The sequence below is a fragment of the Rhododendron vialii genome, chromosome 2a (genome assembly GCF_030253575.1).
Source record: "Rhododendron vialii isolate Sample 1 chromosome 2a, ASM3025357v1".
NCBI lineage: Eukaryota > Viridiplantae > Streptophyta > Magnoliopsida > Ericales > Ericaceae > Rhododendron > Rhododendron vialii.
In genome coordinates, this window is record NC_080558.1 from 1,240,634 (window position 1) to 1,260,971 (window position 20,338).

Sequence of the window (20,338 nt, forward strand, 5' to 3'; positions counted from 1 at the left end):
TACACGACTCAACTCATCCGTGACACTAGCGGAAGCTTTTTGTTTATCCTCCGACATTTCAACAAATCCAGATGATGATAAATGATATAGAATAAAAGAAATAGATTGATTTAATCAAACCCAACCCAAACAGATGTAAATAACTCTTACCCAATCCAAAGAAGAACAACCAGTTCTGACCCAACTCCAAACTGTGTAGGAAGCACAGAAATCAGCCACGAAAAATACAGAGAGAGGCCACGACAATCACGACAGTCACGAACAGACCACGAAAAACACAAAAATCAGCCACCACGAAGGTCGCCTGAGGGTCACGTGGGTCATCGGAGGCTGGGTGAGGTTTGGCTAGAAGCACTGAGGGCTTAGAGGTGGTTGGCGAAGGCTGATCAATGAGTGAGAGGGCTGGGTCGACTCTGATAGATTTTGCTGATGCGTCGGAAGGTGAAAGAGGGCCGACGAGGGAAAAAAAAAAAAAAAAGGCCTGTCGGTGACTGACAAGGAAAAAATAATCGTCCGAATCACCAGGTATATCGGAGCTCTGATACCATGTAGACTTTTAGATAGTTTGGAATAAGACCCAAAGTTAGGGTTTACTTTCTCATTACGTTCTACTTATACAAGTGTAAAGAAATAATTACATGTAAGGACTTATCTTCTAATCTACTTACAAAAGAAATTAAACTAAATACACTTAGGCCCATAACTTAATGTAGACACCCCGATCTGACTTCCCGATCGTTTTTTCTTCGTTCTTCGGTTTCTTGATTCCCCGATGATGAATCAGGTCGAAAACAGTCTCGAGAACTTGGAATGGCTTGAGTTTGGCGTGTGAGGAACCCATCCTTAGCCCTAAAACCCTTGAATCAGAACCTGGACCTTGGGTTTGTTTGTCGCGCGTCACACCAGGACCCTCGCGCGATGGTCCATTTGCCAGGTGGTGGTCAAAGTCAAAGCTTTGACCATTGATCCTCGCGGGGTTGGCTGAGCCCTCGCGCGATGCTCTCACTGGCTCGCGCGATGGTCAACACCTGTCGTTTTCACCCGGATTGCGTGGTGGTCAGGGGGGCTACAGGCCTATGTGACCCCGTTTTTCTCGGCTGAACAGCGTTCTGGGGGGCTCCCCTTGCACCACCTCACCCCCCATTCTCCCATCACCTTTGCCACCCCACTTCTCCACCAAGCAATTGTAACCAGCATTGTTGGCTGGTTACAAGGCCTTGGCTAGCCACCAACTAACCCTTCCTTCTATAAATACCCCCCCCCCCCATGCTTCATTGCAAAAGGTTACAAAATTCTCTGTAAGAAAGGGTTACAAAATTCTCTCTAAGAAAGAAGAAGCAAAAACTCAAGCACAAACACTTCATACCACACTCTCTCCTACATAGTCACCTTCCAAGCCTCACCACCTCATTTAAGCCATCTCCAAGGAACTCAAGCAAAGGTATAATATCTTTTTGCTCACTGTTCGAACCCCTGAGGGGGGCTGGCAGGGTCAAGGCTGGTAATCAATATCAGTTCTGGCCCCAAAGCTAGCAGGGTTTCAAGAGCCGTTACCTGGGACACCCTCGCGCGATGGTCCCATACACTCGCGCGACACTTTTGTCTGCGTGAGATTGGACCACGTGGGGAAGGGACCCTGGTCTTTAAGTTTATTGTTGTGTTCATAGTCATTTTTAAGTCTTTTAAAAAAGTATTAGTTCACTGTTTTGCATGTTAAAAATCATCGTTTAGCTCAGTTTATAACTCCTCTTGGTTTGGAATGCTCTTGGGACGCTCTTGAACATGTCTCAGAGCCCTAAGTGTGCAAAGCAATTCCTGGAAGTCCAGTCTGAACAATCGCGCGCCTGTATCACTCTGTCGCGCGATGGTTCGTTGTTTCCCAGGGACTGCCCTTGCATGAGCAGCTTGGCCTTGGCCTCTGTTTAGATACCCGCACTGTTTAGGGGTTGTGTTTTCATAATATTTCCATTTGTTTGTTGTAATATTGTTTACTTTCAAGTACTTATAAACTGCTTGGTTTGCACCTGGGTGAGCACTGGTCCTTCCAGAGCCCAGAAGGGGGTGAAATTCAAAACATTGGTAGAACATCAACACTCGCGCGAGTGTATGGGAGTGTCGCGCGATGGTTGGCTTGCATGTAGATGGATTCACGCATGCAAGCTGGCTGTTTGTTCGTGCCAAAATCATACACAGCACTGCTTTGATGTATGATCGATGTTTTGAACTTTATTCCATTTATTATTTATCATCTCGCTAATCCACGTCATATCTTATCACATCCTGCAAATTGTTACAGTTTTAATCCCCGATTAACTGTTCCCCCGCCCTAATTGGCTAAAAATTGATTCATCAAACAGAATCGCAAACAAACATTTTCGCAAATGCCTAAGTAGAGACCGATCTCCGGATTGGGCGAGAGGGGTGCCATAAAACCCTTTCCCTTTCGTAACCCGGCTCCCGAACCCAGATATGGTTATGACGGACTGGTTCCTTTACTTTTTCAAAATCAAATAGCGCGGCAAGTGCTTCGAAATACGGTTCCTTGGGTGTCGGACCTTCAAAACCCGAGTGGCGACTCTGTATTTTCGCGAGCGCTTGCTTCCCCGCTCGCGCTCCCTCGACCCGGGCCCCTCGCGTCTCGGAATCCGGAAATTCCGAAGGGCACGCTGCCCACACTTAACACTATGTATTAATGTTATGTGTGTATTAAAGTTAAGTTACTAACCCTAAACACTTTTTCTTTCTAAATGACACTCGTTATTCTCATGGAACTAAAACTTCTTAATTATTAATCCCTCCGTCCGCGCTTGTTAGTCCAGAAACATGCTTTTTTAAGTCCCACAAAGATTGTCCATGCAGTCATATCAATGTCCAAAAGAGAGTGAGTTTACTTTCTTGCCCTTTTTTTGTTGTCACATCAATATTTAAAACTTCACTTTTGAGCGAAATGTTAGATTGAAGGGCAAAAAAGGAAATTTATCTTACAAAAAACAACATGATTTGTCCCCTTAATGTGAACGTTTGGGGAAAAAAGGGGAACCCAAATTGGGTGTTTCTCTCTCACACCTTGTATATATATGGACAAAGGTACAAGTACAAATATACCCCTTTCTCCACCACAAACACTTAAGACAACTTTCGACAGAGTTTTCTAGTAGCAAATAGTATCTGGGTTTCTTTTTACTTGAGGATCTTAATCAGGAGAAATTTCTCGGTGCCGGGTGGGTATATCCCATGTGGTACGCGCTCGGCACATTGAGACCGTCCAATACACTTTTGAACGGGTCGTTAAAAAACGCAATGAACGGCTCAGATGTGCCGAACGGGCACCACGTGGTACCCACCTAGTACTGAAAAATTTTCCCTGACTCAGTGGTCAACCTGTTGTTTGATTAACTTGAAAGCGAAGGATTTGAAATAAGATGAAACTACTACTACTAGTGTACTGGAACCAAATTGTTCAAAGTATGAGCTCATATCTATTGTTAAAAACTTGTTTAAGATGTGTAACAAAAAAAAAACTTGTTCAAGATCGGATCAGTTTGTTATAGGGAAAAATGATAATACCAAAATTATTTTTGTTGGTGCCAAAATTTCAGTGCATAAAAGTCTTGGACATTGCAAATGGTACAAACCTTTTGTGCACTAGAGTTTTGGCACTAACGAAAACAGTTTTGGCATTATCATTTCCCTTGTTATATAGTAAACAAAAATTAAGCTTGAATATTTTTATTAAAGATCGCTCGACTCGTTTGATTTGCTGATATTCCAAAAATTCAAAGTTACTTGACATTGGCTTGATTGAAGCTCATTTTTGTTGGGTTTGTCCTTTCCGTGTTCTTCCGTAATACTCTCTCTCTCTCTCTCCATCTCTCTATTTGGAGAGTTATTTTCCAGTTCATTCACCAATTTCACCAACAAATTCTCTCAATTGAGAGCGTAATCACTTTTGCGATAGCCTACGGTTCGACTCTGTTATTCGAACACAAGATCTACCTGGATCGTATTACCGATTCATAGTTGAATCTCACGCACTTCAGGTAAGCTATTCGCTACGCTGTTATGTATATAGGTTTCTATGTACGTGTAGTTCTATACATGTGTAATTGGACTTGCGAGAAAACATTGAGCTATGCCGATCTCGTAATGGTTTATTCTCATTTGTATTTTTAATTGCAATTGAAATTACAAGAAATTCAATTGTAACTAAAAATACAAATGAGTTAGATAAAACAAACTTACAAAAAAATTCATTTAGGTGCATATATACAAGACGCCCGGGCACAAGTGTTGCGTAAGGCTGCAAACGAACCAAGTTTATCGCGAGCAGCTCGTGGCTCGGCTCGGCCTGTAAAAGCTCGGCTCGTTTGCATAGGCTCGGCTCATTTAGAGAGGTTTGTTAAGTAAATTAGCAGGCTCGGCTGGTTTAGTAAATGAGCCGAGCTCAAACACTACGAAGCTGGGCTCGGCTTGTTTACACCCCTAGTGTTGCATGTGCAAATCGTATTATGTGAAGGAAAAGAAAATAGCAATCTTCAATTGAGATTAATTCGTAATGAAATCTGAGGTGTGAGAGTAAAAAAAAAAAGGTAGAAGAAAATTAGACTGTTTGTGTAGGAAATTAAAAGTATTAACCACCACAAATTGTACTATAGCATCTTGTTCCCTTTCTAGTAGTCATAGATATCTGCAGGCGAGTTTATATGTGTGAATATGTCTATGTATAAATCTGTGGACTTTTGAGAATATTGAGCTATGATTCCTAGGTAAATCTGGTGGTAGCTTACTATTGTATTGTGGACTATCAACTCATTTAAGGCCTTTAGTCATAAGTTGTTAGAGGGAGTGATTACTTTAAAGCAGAGTATTTAGGTATAGGGGAGAAGACAAGTAACACTTCCTTGTGTAGTGTGGAAATATAGAAGGCTTGTGGAGAAAACTGAACGCTTAAATTGTGCATGATTATATTTGTAGTTCATAATGGCAAATAATACATTGAAACTAATTTAACTTTATGTGTGTTGATGGTGGCAAGGACTCTGCACTGGAATTGTTATTCTTCTAACCGGTGGAGGAACAAATTCACATCTTTTAATTTTCAGTGAAGATCTTTTCTTCATATACCTTCTTCCACCAATCATCTTTAACGCGGGGTATTTTCTTACTTTCATTTATTTTCTTTCTCCAAGTGAAACTGAATCTGAGTTCTTGTGATGGTCTTCTACCAAATCAATCAAGTAAAATTGTACTAATGGTTGAGATAGTGGGTGCACTCACACAACCACACAAGTCACATTTTAATTGACACTTATATTTGTGAATGTCCGCAGATTGTTGTTTCTACATCAGATGTGACAGTAATTTGATCTTGACATCTATGTAGCAAAACTGTTGGTAAATGTCAATATGTAATAAATTGTATAATATTGGTTTCCCCAAAAGAATTGAACTAACTGCAATATCCTACACAATTGGCAATTTGGATGAATACTATCTTTTTCTTACCTTAATGTGTCTATATCTCCTATTGTTATTTCAGTTTCCTTGCTTCACTTTTCTTTTTTTTGGGACTAGAAATGTAGCCAGAATTTTTATACGAATACCACATTCATGACTCTAATTGGTCATTTTTCTTTTTCTTGAATTATAATGAATCAGGTTCCAGGTAAAGAAGAAGCATTTTTTTTGTAACTTCAAGACTATCACGCTGTTTGGTGCAATTTGTACTCTGATATCCTTTGCCATCGTTTCATTTGGTGAGCTCTTGTATCTGCAATCATTTCTGCTTATTATTTATGTGGGTTTGTAGAAGAAGTAGAACATGAAACTGCATTTTTTTTGAACATTCACTGGGCAATATACCATCTCTTCTAAGGAATACCGCCCGCATCCCTCATAGTAATTGCTCTAACTCTTTTCCCTAGTCATTGGCTGGGTGCCCTGTATTGGAAGTTGAAACAAAAGGCAAGATGCTGTACTATTAAGCACTTGAGTTGATGCTCATGGTTTTCCCATCCTATAGGACGATTGGATGAAGAGACTTAGAGAGAAATGTACAAGATGCTATAGTACAATTTGTGTGATGCCCAGGTACACCCGAGCCTATTGATGTGTAGATATGTTTCATGTTCCAAGGGGAAATACCCTCAACAGCCAGCAGCCTACCTTCTCATTTAGGGGGCGTTTGGGAGCCCCATTTTTTTACTCTTTGCATTTTGCCTTTCGTATTTTGGCTTTTTGAATTATGGTCAGAATTGTATTATTGAACATATAAAATGTTTAGAAGATATGTGCAGAATGCATTTCATAACAGGAATAGTGTGTTTGGGAGATATGTGCAGTCTTTATATTAACCAAAATGAGAAAAGTGAAAAATGAGAAGTTAAAAAGCTCCTCTACCCCTACTTTTGCCTTCTGTTCTCGAACATCAAAAACCACAAATGCATTTTCATGGAATGTGTTATGGCCAAAGTCTCCCAAACACCGAAAAGTAGAAAAGGTAAAAATAAAAAATAGGTATCCGAACACCCAAAATAAAGATGTCACAAATAGTAGACTAGAGCGCTATCAGGGAAGAGAGTTGCAAACTTTAGTAGATTAGTTGGTGCACTGGGTTGATAACTAGAAGAGTACACTTTGTCTGAAGGATTTGGATTCACTTTGTCATTGGCTGTACCCGTGCCAAAACAGGTCCACACAACCTCTTGTTTAGTTATACACATTCTCCTTTTCCTTCCGTGTTCTATCATTTAATATAGCAGGAAAAGAGATGGGGAGGACGATCTAGTTTCATTGTGCTTCATGGTTGTACATTCATTCATGTGTGGTTATCTGTTTTTTTTTTCTTTTGGTCCAGCAGCTATGAACTTCTTCAAGAATATGAATATTGGTAGCCTCGAGATAGCAGATTATTTTGGTACTACTAACTTTTTGTTTTACTCATCTTTTTTCCCACTATATGCTACACTCATACAACTTATATTCATGCTCTCTTATTCTACTCAATTTCTGCAGCAATTGGAGCTATATTTTCCGCAACAGATTCTGTTTGTACATTGCAGGTATAGATACCTTTTCCGTGCTGTCATCTTTTCTCAAGATAAAAATACTAGTCAATACTTCACGCATCCCACCCAATGTTGCAGGTGCTGAATCAGGATGAGACACCTCTTCTGTACAGTAGTTTTCGGGGAAGGGGTTGTGAATGATGCAACATCAGTTGTGCTTTTCAATGCAATTCAGAGCTTTGATGTATCTCATATCAAAACAAGCATAGTTTTGCAGTTTGTCGGCAATTTCTTATATCTGCTTTTGTCGAGCACTGTGTTGGAAGTTGTAGTGAGTCTCTCTCTCTCTCTCTCTCTTGTTTGCTTCTGGCAGTATAGTTTACGGCGTTTTATTTTCTACAATTTTACTTGCAGGCTGGATTGCTTAGTGCATACATCATCAAAAAGCTTTATTTTGGCAGGTTTGTAAAATGAATGTCATGGTGGTTAATCTCCCTTATGTCACTTATTCGACCACAATTTTTTTGGTAGGTTAGCTTGTGAGAAAACAAAAGTCTGGTCGATTGAGTGACAATAACAGATACAATTCACCAATGCGGGCTATAGAAATGGTGCAGTTGCAGGTGATTAGGATCTCCAGTTATCTCTGCTTCTGCACCTGATATGTTAGCACAACATTACTAGTATAGGATTGTGATCATGTTGGCTGCAATATTGGGGATGGAATCAGTGTGATTAGCTTTTTATCATTTAGTAGGGCTGCTACTTACACTTCTCATTCCATTCTAGACACTCTACTGATTGTGAGGTTGCCCTTATGATGCTCATGGCTTACCTTTCGTATATGCTCGCTGAAGTAAGATTTCTCAAGCTTGCACCTATCTGCTATTTCTTTTTCCTTTTCTTTCGTCATTGTTTTTGTTTTCCAGTGTTGTGTATGTTCAGTGTCGTAACCTTCAAAGTTTTATCTTGCAGTTATTCTATTTAAGTGCCATTCTTACTGTTTTCTTTTGCGGAATTGTGATGTCCCATTACACCTGGCATAATGTCACCGAGAGTTCAAGAGTTACTACCAAGTATGATTAATGATATTTCCTTTTGTTCCTTTTTTGGCTTGGTGTCTAAATTTTTGTTGCTTTTGAACATGTTTACAGGCATGCTTTTGCAACATTGTCATTTGTTTGTGAGATATTTATCTTTCTTTATGTTGGTATGGATGCATTGGACATTGAAAAGTGGAGATTCGGAAGTGACAGGTATGGTTTATATGCAAAAGATAATTTGTCACCATTATGAATAGGGAAATTTACATATGCTTATCTTACAGTTCCATATTCTTTGCAGCCCTGGGACGTCAATTGTGGTGAGCTCAATACTGATGGGACTGGTTTTGATTGGAAGAGCAGCCTTCGTTTTCCCATTATCGTTTATATCCAATTTGACCAGGAAGACGCCGTATGAGAAAATTGGCATAAAGCAGCAAGTATAAGTTAACCTTCTCATTTTTTTTTATGTATTTTGATTTCGTTTAATTATTTGCTGTTAGCAAGCATCCTCAACTTTTACCCTCAATTTTCCAGGTTACCATTTGGTGGGCAGGTCTTATGAGAGGTGCTGTTTCTATGGCCCTCGCGTATAATCAGTTGACTTGTCTGCTCTGTTCTTTCTATTTTTTCAGAATGAGTTTTGCAGATTTTTTTCAAAACTTTTCTTGAAAATAAAAAGACTGAATCTTCATGTCTAATTCATCTTTACCAGAAAGGCTTTTCAACATTTGAAAATGTGTTTTTTCATGGTTTTCTCAAAAATAGGTTAGATTCTTAAAAAATTATAAAAAACAAGTTTCAAAAACCGTTCCACCAAATAAATCTGTTTTTTTTTTTTTTGGAAAACATATGTGCATGTGTATCAATGTCATATGTGGTTCTCTGGGATTTGTTCATGCATACCTTTGTTTTGCAGGGATTTCAGGCCCCTTTTTTGTGTAATTGTCAAATAATCTGTTCAAACTTTTCATGCATGCAGTTTACAAGGGGAGGCCATACCCAGTTACGTGAGAATGCATTCATGATCACAAGTACCATCACGGTTGTTTTTTTCAGCACAGTGGTAAGATATCTTTACTTCTAGTTACAGCCACGGAAGGCAACCTGTAGTATGACTTGTTTGCCTGAATGAAGGGCTGGACCTTAAACAAATCATGTTAGAAAGAGCCCAAGAGAATTTTAAGTCTGAGTTTGATATTGGAGTAGTGGGGAAAGAACAGACAGTGATGTGTGGGTCATAGAATTCCATTTGCGTTGTCTCTCATGTTTCCTTTGGCTTCAAAACTAAATGAAATGTGGAACAGGACAATAAATTTGTAAGGATTTAGCCTGAGGACATATATACTGTAATCATTTGGGTAGTCTGACGTTACCCATTAGTGTATTGAATATGAACCTTTGGCAAGCAAATTTAAGGGTAATAATTTCAAAATCCTATCATGCTTTCACTCTAAACACCTCGCTAGCTAATAGTGATTCCTCCCTACCATCATTTGCGCTTCTGGGCATATTATGCAGGTGTTTGGTTTGTTGACTAAACCTTTGGTTAGACTCTTGCTGCCTTCACCAAAGCAGTTAGACAGAGCGCTCTCTTCGGAGCCCACAACTCCCAAATCCTTCATCATGCCACCTCTTTACAATGGCTAGGATTCAGAAGTAGATCTGGCTCCCCACGTGCCTCGCCTATCCAGCTTGCGGATGCTCCTAGCCGCCCCCACTCGCCCTGTCCATTATTATTGGCGCAAATTCGACAATGCGTTCATGCGGCCCGTTTTTCGTGGGCGGTGCTTTGTACTTGTTATTCCAAGTTCACCACCTTATCAAAGTGCACAGCAATTGGACTAAGAAGACATCCAGAAATGAGATCACAGAATCAATTCCTCGGCATTTGGTGGGATATGTGATCGATCGTCTGTCGATTTGAGGCTGTTATTTGTTGATATCTCATTGTCACCCTTTGGGGGTGCCAGCAAGGGCATCTTACGTATAATGTATTACATGTATTTTATCCAACATGGGAGGTTGCGCTTTCAGTTCAAATTTCTCAGGGTTCAGTTATCCATCAAAGAGAGTAACACAGGTCTCCGGTAAGGCATGCTGTCTTTCCAACTGTATTTTTCAACCTGTAAATCAGAATACTATGCCTCTTTGTGTACAACTGAGGGATGGTGCTGTGCACCAACCGCACAACACATCCCCCTGTTCACTTTGTGTAACATAGCGTTTGTTACAGTTCAAGTTATGTAGATATGGTTTTGCATTATTGTACAGAAGAAGTAGAGAGCCCTTTGATAAGCACACAATGTATGTTGTTGTGCTTAATACCTTCTGTTTATCATATCATTATGTTTATTATTAAATGTTTTAGATGATATTGCGCGTAATGTATGTTTCTCATGATTTCAAGTTATTCAAGATAAAGTGTTGCTATTGGCACCCAATTTGGCTCACCCACTCACGTGCACAAAAATGATGCCGATGTCGTCTTCATAAAGTTCAAATAAAAATAAGAATTTTAACTGGATTTGGAGGCCGATCGAATAACGTTAAAAAGATTAGTCGAGAGCGCCCCTTGTTTCATCTTTTATACACGTACGGAATTGGAGATGCAATTTGAAAGCTTCACTTTAATATGCCAGGAGGAAGAAATGTAATTGGTCAAAAGGAATTTAAGAGGTTTAATGACCAGTAGAAGAAATTGGAAGTGTTTCTAAAGCTTTGAATCTAAAGCTTTGAAGGGAAATTGGGTGGCTTGCCAATTTTTGGTTGATTTTGCCAATTATGCCCTTCAATTGGAGAGCTCCTGCTTATGCGCTTTGGGATATTTTTGTCTTTTGAGCTTTTAATGTGCTGGCATCCTGTGGGTTTGGCCACGTACGCGTCTAGATTTTGGGCTTTTTGTTCTCTCTTTTGCAAGAGTGGATGCTTCCAGACGGTTTGAAGCGATACTGGGGTTCCGTTCCTGATCGGCTATTCCGCGTACCTGTTTCCTATTCGTGCTCTTGCCGGCCGCTGCGGCTTGTTGCGTGAGGTTCGGTTCTTGTTATTTCTTTGGTTTTCTCCCTTTTCCTGTTTTCCTGATGGTGTTCCTTGCGTGCTGTTTGGGGCGATGATTTTGGGCGTGGGGTTTTGTTGGTGGAGATTGTTCTTATCTCACTGACTCTTTGTTTTCAGTTCTACACTCGTCTTCTTTCTTGCGAATCTTGGCGGTAGGTGTTTAGGCCCATGTATTTATTTGATTTGATTAGGGCTAATGTGTGCAATTTCTTGTTGCTTTGAATTATTGTTGGACTGAATTAGTTTTGTGCAAATGATTTGGGTTTCAAAAAATTGTTTCCGAATTTTGGCAGAGTTTGGTTTGCTTGTGTATATGAGTTTTGTTGATTGGGCTGTTTCAATTCTGCTGTTGAACTGGAATTTAAGCGTTCTTGTCTTTTGTCGGTGGGTTTCCTGTGTACCATGATTGCTTATCTCTATGGTTACGTGAATTCGTTTGTGTGAATGATTTGGGTTTCAAAAAATTGTTTCCAAATTTTGGCAGAGTTTGGTTTCGTTGTATATATAAGTTTTGTCGATTGGGCTGTTGGATTGGAATTTTAGCATTCTTGTGCTTTCTCGGTGGGTTTCCTGTGTGCCATGATTGCTTATCTCTATGGTTCTATAACTATTGACTTTTCTTATTTTGTGGCGAAATATTCCTATGGTTCTGTACGTATGGTCTTGTCCTGCTTCATGGTCAAATAAATAGATTTGTTGTTATCTACAACTTTGGTTTGCCTGGTTTCATGCAGGATTATGCCTCATACTAGAATGATTCTTATTCTGTTTTCCTGGTTACAGTTTGCTCTCATCATTTTCCCAACTGTTCCTGTTTTGTTACAGACTTGCTATGAAGTAAGATACTTGTTTAGGCTGTGGCGTATAGTGCTATGGTGATTCAATTGCCATTTGTTCGCTGGACTACCGAGACGCATCCAACCTCTGCATGGTTTTCGGCCCATGTATTTTCTCCTTACTGCTCGTGGTGATAAAGTTGTTGCTGCAATATCGTATCCAGGAGAAAATGAGAATCCAATTTACAGACCACGCCACAAATTTATTCGTGACTATGGACAACGATTGGGGCTAGAGTGGGCTTCAGAAACTGATATGGCAGTTTGGTTAGATGCTGTTGTGCACAATTCTTTTGTGCGCAGCAGCACTGTAGGTATTTTGTTTATCACTTCTGTCTATTAAAATATACATATACCTGATTCATATTGCTTCATTTGATTTCTAGATCAGCAAAATTTTTTTCCCAGTGATCTTACAGATTATTGGAAATATCGCATTGACGCATGCTTTTGTTGTTAGGTGTGGGCTCTTGGTGGTATATAGCACTAATTACAGATCACCACCTGACTGGTTTGATTCTCTAACTTAGTATTTTATGTTTAGCAGTTTAATGCTCATTGCTTTAAGAAATTATGCCTCAGATTTGTGTTATGTTCTGTTTAATACATTGCCATTGCCACCAGGATGTGCACATTATGTGCAAGGTCACAACAGGACAGTTTGGGTACTCTTGAAGCATGGCTCAAGATCATGGCCTGTTCGTGTAGTTGTTAATGTTTATGCAGTATGGGTAGGCCGAGTTTTGTGCAACTCATCGACTGGAAAATGGATACAAAGTGATTCTCTCTTGTGAAAGGATGTGGATTTTCAGCACTATAATTTTTGATGAAAATGATAACGAGGTTACATATGCTTGGTCAGAAGAACTAAATCCATATTGGGAAAGCTTACATCCTACACAAGGTAGAAACGGAAAACTATTTCATAATGTTTAGTTCTGTAATTATAGCCAATATTTCTCATATACAAAAATGCTTCTTATCTTTGCTAATTTTGTTTAGATGATTTGCGCACTGCATGCTTGCCATCTATCTTTGACCACGAGTCTATTTTACTGAAATATGGATACACGTGTGGAACAATGATCTTTAATGGCGAGGTTAGAGTTAATAACAATAATTTTGCTCTTTCATTACTTGATAATTACATAATAGGCAACTAATTATGTTCAGTTTTTTTTTAAAATAATAATATATGGTTCCACCTATTTGCATGTAGGAGTTTGGCCGAAGGATCCATCCGATCTTTCAGAAGCTAAACCTTGGTGACGTTACAATTAGGATGGGAAACCGGCTCTTGATTATCCCTCGCAACAACATGTCTCTCAGTTATCCCATCTTCCGCGAGTTCATTGAAGCATTACACCTAAGGTGGACAGATTTCATCCTCATTGCAATGCTGGGAAGCTATGAGATCAGGGTTGTTGTCATTGATGGAATAGAGAAGTGCGAGAAAAGTTTTGAATGGTTCTGAAGATATGGCTAGGTTGTTTTTGGGTTTTGGCATAACTGGTAGTCAATGAAAAATGCAGCGAATGGCTAGACTTTTGCCCCTTATTTCTTGTCATGGTATGCCAGACAATATCTCTAGGATGACGATGTTGGTTTTGATCAGCATATCTAGGATTATATGTAAATTAAACTTTTGAACATCTGTACTCCAGGATAATCAAGACTAATCTTGTGCTTAGTTGACTAGCAAAACCACCAAGAAATTGGTTTTCCTTCTGCTGATGTGTGCACATCCAATTGTGTGGTAATATTTGCAGCTACAATGAAACGTTCATATATTTTGTTCAGCCCAGGTATTATGTTCACTCTGTTCATTCATTTATACTTCTTCCGTTCTTGCATAAGACAAAAGTGGAAATCTTGTTCTTTCTTTAAGCCCGTATACCTTTGATCCTTGCTTTGGCTCCTGTTGGGAATGTTCTTCAATTCATATTTAAATTCCTGCTCCAGTGTATTGCTCGTAGCCATTTGCAAGTGTAGCACACATTTTTTTGGTTTATTTCACAGCCATTTTCGTGCAGCATACTAAACCCGCAATATACCATAGTACCGGCGACTCGCCTGAATGCTGAATCTTTCTCCACAGCCAACTTGATCAAAGGCCTTCAAATTCCTGAGGGCACGATCAGAACGCAAAAAACTTTTGGCCTTCATGCATTGGCCATTCTCATTTTTTGCCTTATCAATAATTATTTAAATTGTCGTTGCAGGAGAAGATGATGCCTTCCTCCCCAGCCCATCATATAGTTGGCATTTGTACATTTGGTTGAAATCCAACTTATTTCGTTGGCTACATGTGAAACAAAAGACAAATGCTTTATATTTTATTTAGATTATGTGCTCCACATCTCTGGAGGTAGGTACAAACCCACATGGGTTATGTTTGTACCATCATCATGATTCTATGGACATCTACTAAAATTACCCAAATTAGAAGTTAAAAAATTGTATTCCCTGCTTCCTTTTTAATATTATATTAAATTCTCTTTATATAGAACTTAAAAAATGTATTCCCTGGTACCTTTTTAATATGAATCGATTTTTCCAGCTCAATTGCTGAGTTTCTATGCATAAAAAGGCAATTATAATTTCTATTCCTATAATTCTTACACTACCAAGAATGATTATCCTGGTACTTTTTCAAATTAATCGCTTACCATAAAATAATCCATGATTTAAATCCAAGACCAATCCACGTTTTAGGGATTTCGACTGGTTTCGTTCTATGTTTTTGGTGAGTTGACTTGGTTCTTCAATTCCATAATGTAAAACTAATGGTTTGATTGTTGGTTTATGACAAGTTCAAACCAATCTAGACCATGATCACCCTTAATTATCTTTATGCGTAAATAATTGTTTCCCAATAAATCTAGCGTTCCATAGAAACTTGTATTTGCATTGCCGATATAAGATTCTTTGGCAAATTAGTAGAGCAAAATGATTTGTTTCCAATTCTGAATGAGAGAAAAAATTGATACCAACAAGAAACATGAATTTATACTTAATGGCCCTTTCATTTTTGAGTAGTGCAAATATTTAAGAATACAAGACTAATAGAATAAAGACTATATTTTATAAACTTGTCGGCGTTGTCGCTACATTGATAATTCTTCTAAGAATCAAAGAACCTATTTTCATGCTGATAGATATTTTTAAATACCTTGTAATACTAAATAATGCATGTAGAAACCAAAAAATTCAGTCCAATAATTTATTATATTATAGATGAGCATTCTCTAATTATTTCCTAAATATGTTCCTTAAAAAACAGATAATTGGCATATGATACAAAGTTGTATACAAACTTTGTGCCTCCTGCATATTGGATTTTCAAATCCACACCTGGAAAAAAGCAAGCTGAGATTGATATGACCAGTTCTCTGCAAGCACATATCACCAGTTACTAAAAAATTGGTTTAATATTTTTATCAATGTACTTCTCTTCTATACCAAGAAGAATACGCCCCTATTAGACCACAGGTTTCCACTTTTCAAGTCATCCTTCTGACCATTACTCCTAGAGAAATCCTCCTGCTGCTGCAACTGATCCTGCATACACCATCTGCTTCTCATCTCGTTCTTCAACTGTGGAGCTTTCGGTATGCTTTCTTTCTCTACTTCTTTCCAAGTTATATATATACTACTGCTCTTTTTTGACTGCTTGTTTGCCTCAATAATCCTCAAAATGATTCGTGCTGCACTAAAATACTTCATGGTACAACTAAATACAGGTAGAGCATGTGTTGTCATTAGTTTTATAGCTTGAGTTTCACGTTATATAAATAAGTATTGGCATATTGAGTTTCAGAGTCATTAGTTTAGCTGTCTATATCTTTTGCTTTCTTGCATAATAAAACTCACAATTCTTAGAGAATGTTAACAAAATATATTCCGATCATATCATAAAGCTACTGATTAATGCTACAAGATGTCGGAGAGAAAACGTGCAAGGGTACGATACTCTGAACTGTCGCAAGAAGAAAAGAACAGAATCAATGCAAGGAGAAGAGCTCTAGGTTTAGAAAAAAGACGAGATGGATGCTCTTGTTCTTGTTCATGTTCGAGGTGCAGACATAAGTGCAAACCCCATGAATTCAAATCTAGCTCCTGAAACTTCTCTTGGAATAAATATTGTAACCCAGTCCACCACCAATGTATTAGCTTCTATCCAAGCTATCTGAACAGGTAAGTAATGAAAAGCAAGAGCTAAATTATTCCTGCATTTTCCATTTTCTTGTGCTCCAGCTTGACCTTGGTAATTATCATGTTACTGGGCAGATCCATTCAACCAATCAACAAATGATGCTCTCGATGAATTTGGTATCCTATATGACATTCCCATAGGTATTTCTTAAGATCCTTACTAGCGTCAAGGACAATGGAATATTGGACTCTTACCTTGTATCTATCATAACAAATGTATTCTATAGGTATGACAGGTGGTTTATTGATGCCTCAACCAAGTCTGCAACACCGTTCTATACCAACTGAACCGTATACATTATCTGAACAGCCCTTGTGCCTCCATTGCAGTGCAAAAAAATTCCCACATGAAACAGCCCGGTTCTGCTGTTGCAAAGGAGAAGTCGATTTGTACCCGATTACACTACCTAATGAATTCCAGCAGTTGTACTCAGGACTAACTCCCGAGTCAATTCACTTTATGAAGTACATCAATGCATTTGCCGTCACTTTGATCCTCACTTTGCAAAACGGGTCAATGGAATTTATACTTTTCGAGCTCAAGGGCAAATATACCATTACGTCAACGGTCTTCTTCCTTCTGGAAACGTGCCATCAATCTTCCAAGTATATTTTTATGATACTAAGCATGAGGTTGATCATAGGAAAGGTCCAAAAGATAAACTCCAGAGATCAATGATAGAAACACTGATTCTTATGCTGTATCATAATCCATATTCAAGATTCTTTTGCAGCTTAACAGAGGTACCGAATCTGCAAAATTGCCAGACTTTCAGAAAAAATCGCATTTTGTCATTATTTGAATTTTTTTTGTGTTTGTTCATTTTGCGCCAAATTTTTTTGACTTTTTGATTTGAAGTAAAAAAAAATTTGGCGCAAAACGAACAAACGCAAAAAAAAAAAAAAATCGAATAAGAACATAACCAAAAAAGTGAAAAAAGTTGTTAGTGGAACAAGGAAAGGACAAGAGTTTTTAGCAGTTTTATATATACAAAACCCAAAAAGTGAAAAATTTATATATACACATTGTTTTTTTTCGGTAAGTAAAATATTTTTGGGTAAGTGACACGCAGTTGCACATATATAAATGCACGCATATGTGTTTGTACTTAAGGTGGGTTTGATTAAAAATAAGGGAGTGGCTTTTTTTCCTCTTTATTCAAATTTTTTTTTTTGCATTTATTAGTTTTGCATTAAATTTTTGTAACTTATTAATTTGTCTCGATGAAAGGAACCGAAAAAATATAAATTTTGTATCGGAACCCATAATTTTTTTAAAGAAGACAAAAAATTATCCTTTTGACTTATTTTTGTACTTTTTAAAAAAATTGTGAATTTCGATCAAATTTTTTTTACCTTTTCGGTTCCTCTCGTCGAGACGAAGCCATAATTCACAAAAGTTTGACGCAAAACTACCAAATGCAATTTTTTTGAATAAAGACGAAAAAAATCACTCTCTACTTTTTAATTCAAACCCACCTTGATTAAAAGAAAACTGAGAGAGAGAGAGCACTGTAGCGAATGTCGTTAATTATTTGCAACAAAATGCCAATTTAGATAGGTATTTTAGTCATTTAGATGTATAATATGACAATTTTATTGTACATGGGTATTTTAGTTATTTAGATGTACATGGATAATATGGTCATTTCAGTATATATGGATATTTTAGTCATTCTAAAATTTTAGAATTTTAATATATGTGTAATTAGGTTAATGTCGTTCAGAAAAAATATATATGTAATTGGGTTAGTGAGCAGGTCGAGTCGGGTTTTAAATAAATGGGTTGAATTGGGTGTAGGTAATTAGGCTCATAACTAATGAATTCTAAATGGATCAATGACCCATTAAAGACTTAACCAATTTGACCTAAACCCGCCTATTTGCCACCTTACTCTGTACATTGCAGTTTTTATAGGGCTTGGTCAATAAGTTTACAAATTGGTTTTGTAGTTGAAACAATCTAGGGTGTTTTTTTTTTTATCCGCTCCTAGGGTTTACACTTGGGGATCTAATTCGAATACATACGTACATGCATACATACATATATATATATATATATATATATATATATAGAGCTACGTTCCGGTGAGGGATCCCTCATTTTATTAAAATGCGGAACTCTCCTTCCCGATTGAATTTCGATGATCCGAGCCGCTCAAAGTGATCAGAACGTGATTTTAAGGGTCCCCATGTGAAATCAGCAAAAAAAATGACCGGGAAGGGCATCATCCGAGCAGTTTTTTTTTGAACCGTTCAATGAAAACTGCTCGGATAAAGCCCTTCCCGGTCATTTTTTTTGCTGATTTCTCACGGGGACCTTTAAAATCACGTTCTGATCACTTTGAGCGGCTCGGATCATCGAAATTCAATCGGAAAAGGCAGTCCCGCATTTTAATAAAATGAGGGATCCCTCACCGGATATTATAAAACAGAAGGACGTGGAGATAAGTTGTTGGAACGACTAAAATTCATTTGATCCAAGGGCTCGTGACCAAGTAGTTACCACCCATCTCTCCCTCTCTCTCTCATCAAAGCCTTTCTTTTGATTGTCCGGCCACAAACAGTCATTGCCATTTTTCTCTGATACGTAGTACTTTTTTGGTTCTGGTTATCATTTTTTCTATTTTTTTTATCTTTTCTAAAAATTTTATAACTATTTGAAAATGAAAATAATGTTTTGAGCCACTATCAAGATTCAAATGGTAATTTCAATTCCAATCAAGGTGAATAGTGCCGCAGGCACAGGCCAGAGTAGATAGTGTCGTAGGGACGGGTAAACACTAGTATATATATATATATATAAAGCGAGAGAGAGAGAGAGGGAGAGGGGGAGGGAGAGGGAGGGAGAGAAACATTCATCTCCTCGCCCGGCGACAACGAAGACGGCTGTGACTTAACGGCAGCGGAATGAGCGGCTATGAGGCCGGACTTTAAGCCATCGTTGGGGGGGGTCGAGGACGTGACCTTTCTTGTAGGCGTAAACGGCGTCGTCGTAGCTACCGAGGCCAAAGTGGCCGACGCCGAGGCGGGAGTAGCCCTTGGCCCAGTCGGGCTTGAGCTGGACGATCTTTTGGGCGTCGGATAGGGATTCGGGGTACTGGTTGAGGGAGGTTTGGGAGGACGTGGTTCTACGGGGAGGGGGAAGGCGATGGCGTCCGTCTAGTGACGGACGGTGTCGGCGTAGTTGCCGTTGGAGAAGGCGGCGTTGCCACATATTGCAGGGAAACCCTTCTGCAATAAGGTGAACTTGAGAGGCACCTTATTTTTTTTTGTTTTTCCCTTTTTACCCCATGGGAAGAAAGAGGACACCCTCCCGTCGTTGGGATTATTTATTTATTTTTTGACTCTTTTCGGGCCTATTAATTGGAGTTGTTCATATTTTAGATCTAGCTGAACCATCAATCTTATCAATAAATCATGTGGATTGGGTATCGATCAGTCCATGATTGCAACATATTTAGCTTGAGATTAGCGATTTCAATCCAGTATGCCAATTTATTTTCTTAAGATGGATGTGTCTTAAAATCAAATGGATCGATGTTCAATCAATATCATCATTGACAGGATTGATTTTCCCATTGAGATCTAAAATTTGAGTGATTTCAATCAGCAAAGAAAGCTCTAAAGGAGCTAAAAACGTACTCAACAGAATGATGTGTTCAAAATCGTTCAATACACATGAGTTCTCCAAAATAATAAGAGATTTCAAACACACGAAAATCTATATACATATCATTGCATATGTAGTACTTGTCAAGTAACCTGATTTTCATGGGGCTTGTAAGTATTGCAGATAGCAAGTCCAAAAGAGGATCTTAGAGGATTGGGATCCTCTTCTTGAAAAAATCTCTGGTTTGATCTTTCCTATGGTTCAAAATGAGGCCGCACAAGGTCTCATTACGATTATTCGGGTGATCATTTTATAGGTCTTTATTCATGTAAACAGCAACTCGACCAGGCATCAAGAATGTATAGTACTATAATAATTAACCAGAGTTTGTGTGTATAAGATTACCAATCATCGCCCCCCAAATAAAAGGATCAAAGCCGACTTTTTAGGCTTCATCTTTGATATTTCAAAAAATATTTCGATTTCGATAAGGGAAATGATAATGTCAAAATTATTTTTGTTAATGTCAAAACTTAAGTACACAAAAGACTTGTATCATGCGCA

The 20,338-nt window shown here is 38.4% G+C and overlaps 2 protein-coding genes and 1 pseudogene across 3 annotated transcripts in view; all 3 read left to right on the forward strand.

The window, feature by feature from the left end:
- The first annotated feature begins 3,816 nt into the window (after window positions 1-3,816).
- Window positions 3,817-20,338, forward strand: part of LOC131317703 (sodium/hydrogen exchanger 1-like) — a 67,843-nt gene continuing 51,321 nt past the window's right edge. For both annotated transcript variants that reach the window (XR_009197379.1, XM_058347273.1), the window contains exon 1: window positions 3,817-4,040. The gene's annotated coding sequence lies outside the window, so the exon portion shown is untranslated. The remainder of the gene's footprint in view (window positions 4,041-20,338) is intronic.
- The window catches only part of LOC131317710 (sodium/hydrogen exchanger 2-like), a 66,026-nt pseudogene continuing 50,804 nt past the window's right edge, over window positions 5,117-20,338 (forward strand).
- Window positions 10,755-13,770, forward strand: LOC131317716 (uncharacterized). The gene is made up of 5 exons (XM_058347298.1): window positions 10,755-11,084; window positions 11,936-12,260; window positions 12,407-12,850; window positions 12,949-13,046; window positions 13,166-13,770. Exons 3-5 carry the CDS (start codon window positions 12,745-12,747, stop codon window positions 13,418-13,420), a joined length of 459 nt encoding a protein of 152 aa, XP_058203281.1. The 5' UTR covers window positions 10,755-11,084; window positions 11,936-12,260; window positions 12,407-12,744; the 3' UTR covers window positions 13,421-13,770.

Excerpts from the sequence above, each read along its gene's own strand:
- LOC131317716 (XM_058347298.1), top strand. The coding sequence starts at position 12,745 with ATGTGGATTTTCAGCACTATAATTTTTGATGAAAATGATAACGAGGTT. Across the intron at positions 12,851-12,948 it reads AAGCTTACATCCTACACAAG|ATGATTTGCGCACTGCATGC; the intron begins GTAGAAACGGAA and ends AATTTTGTTTAG. Across the intron at positions 13,047-13,165 it reads CAATGATCTTTAATGGCGAG|GAGTTTGGCCGAAGGATCCA; the intron begins GTTAGAGTTAAT and ends ATTTGCATGTAG.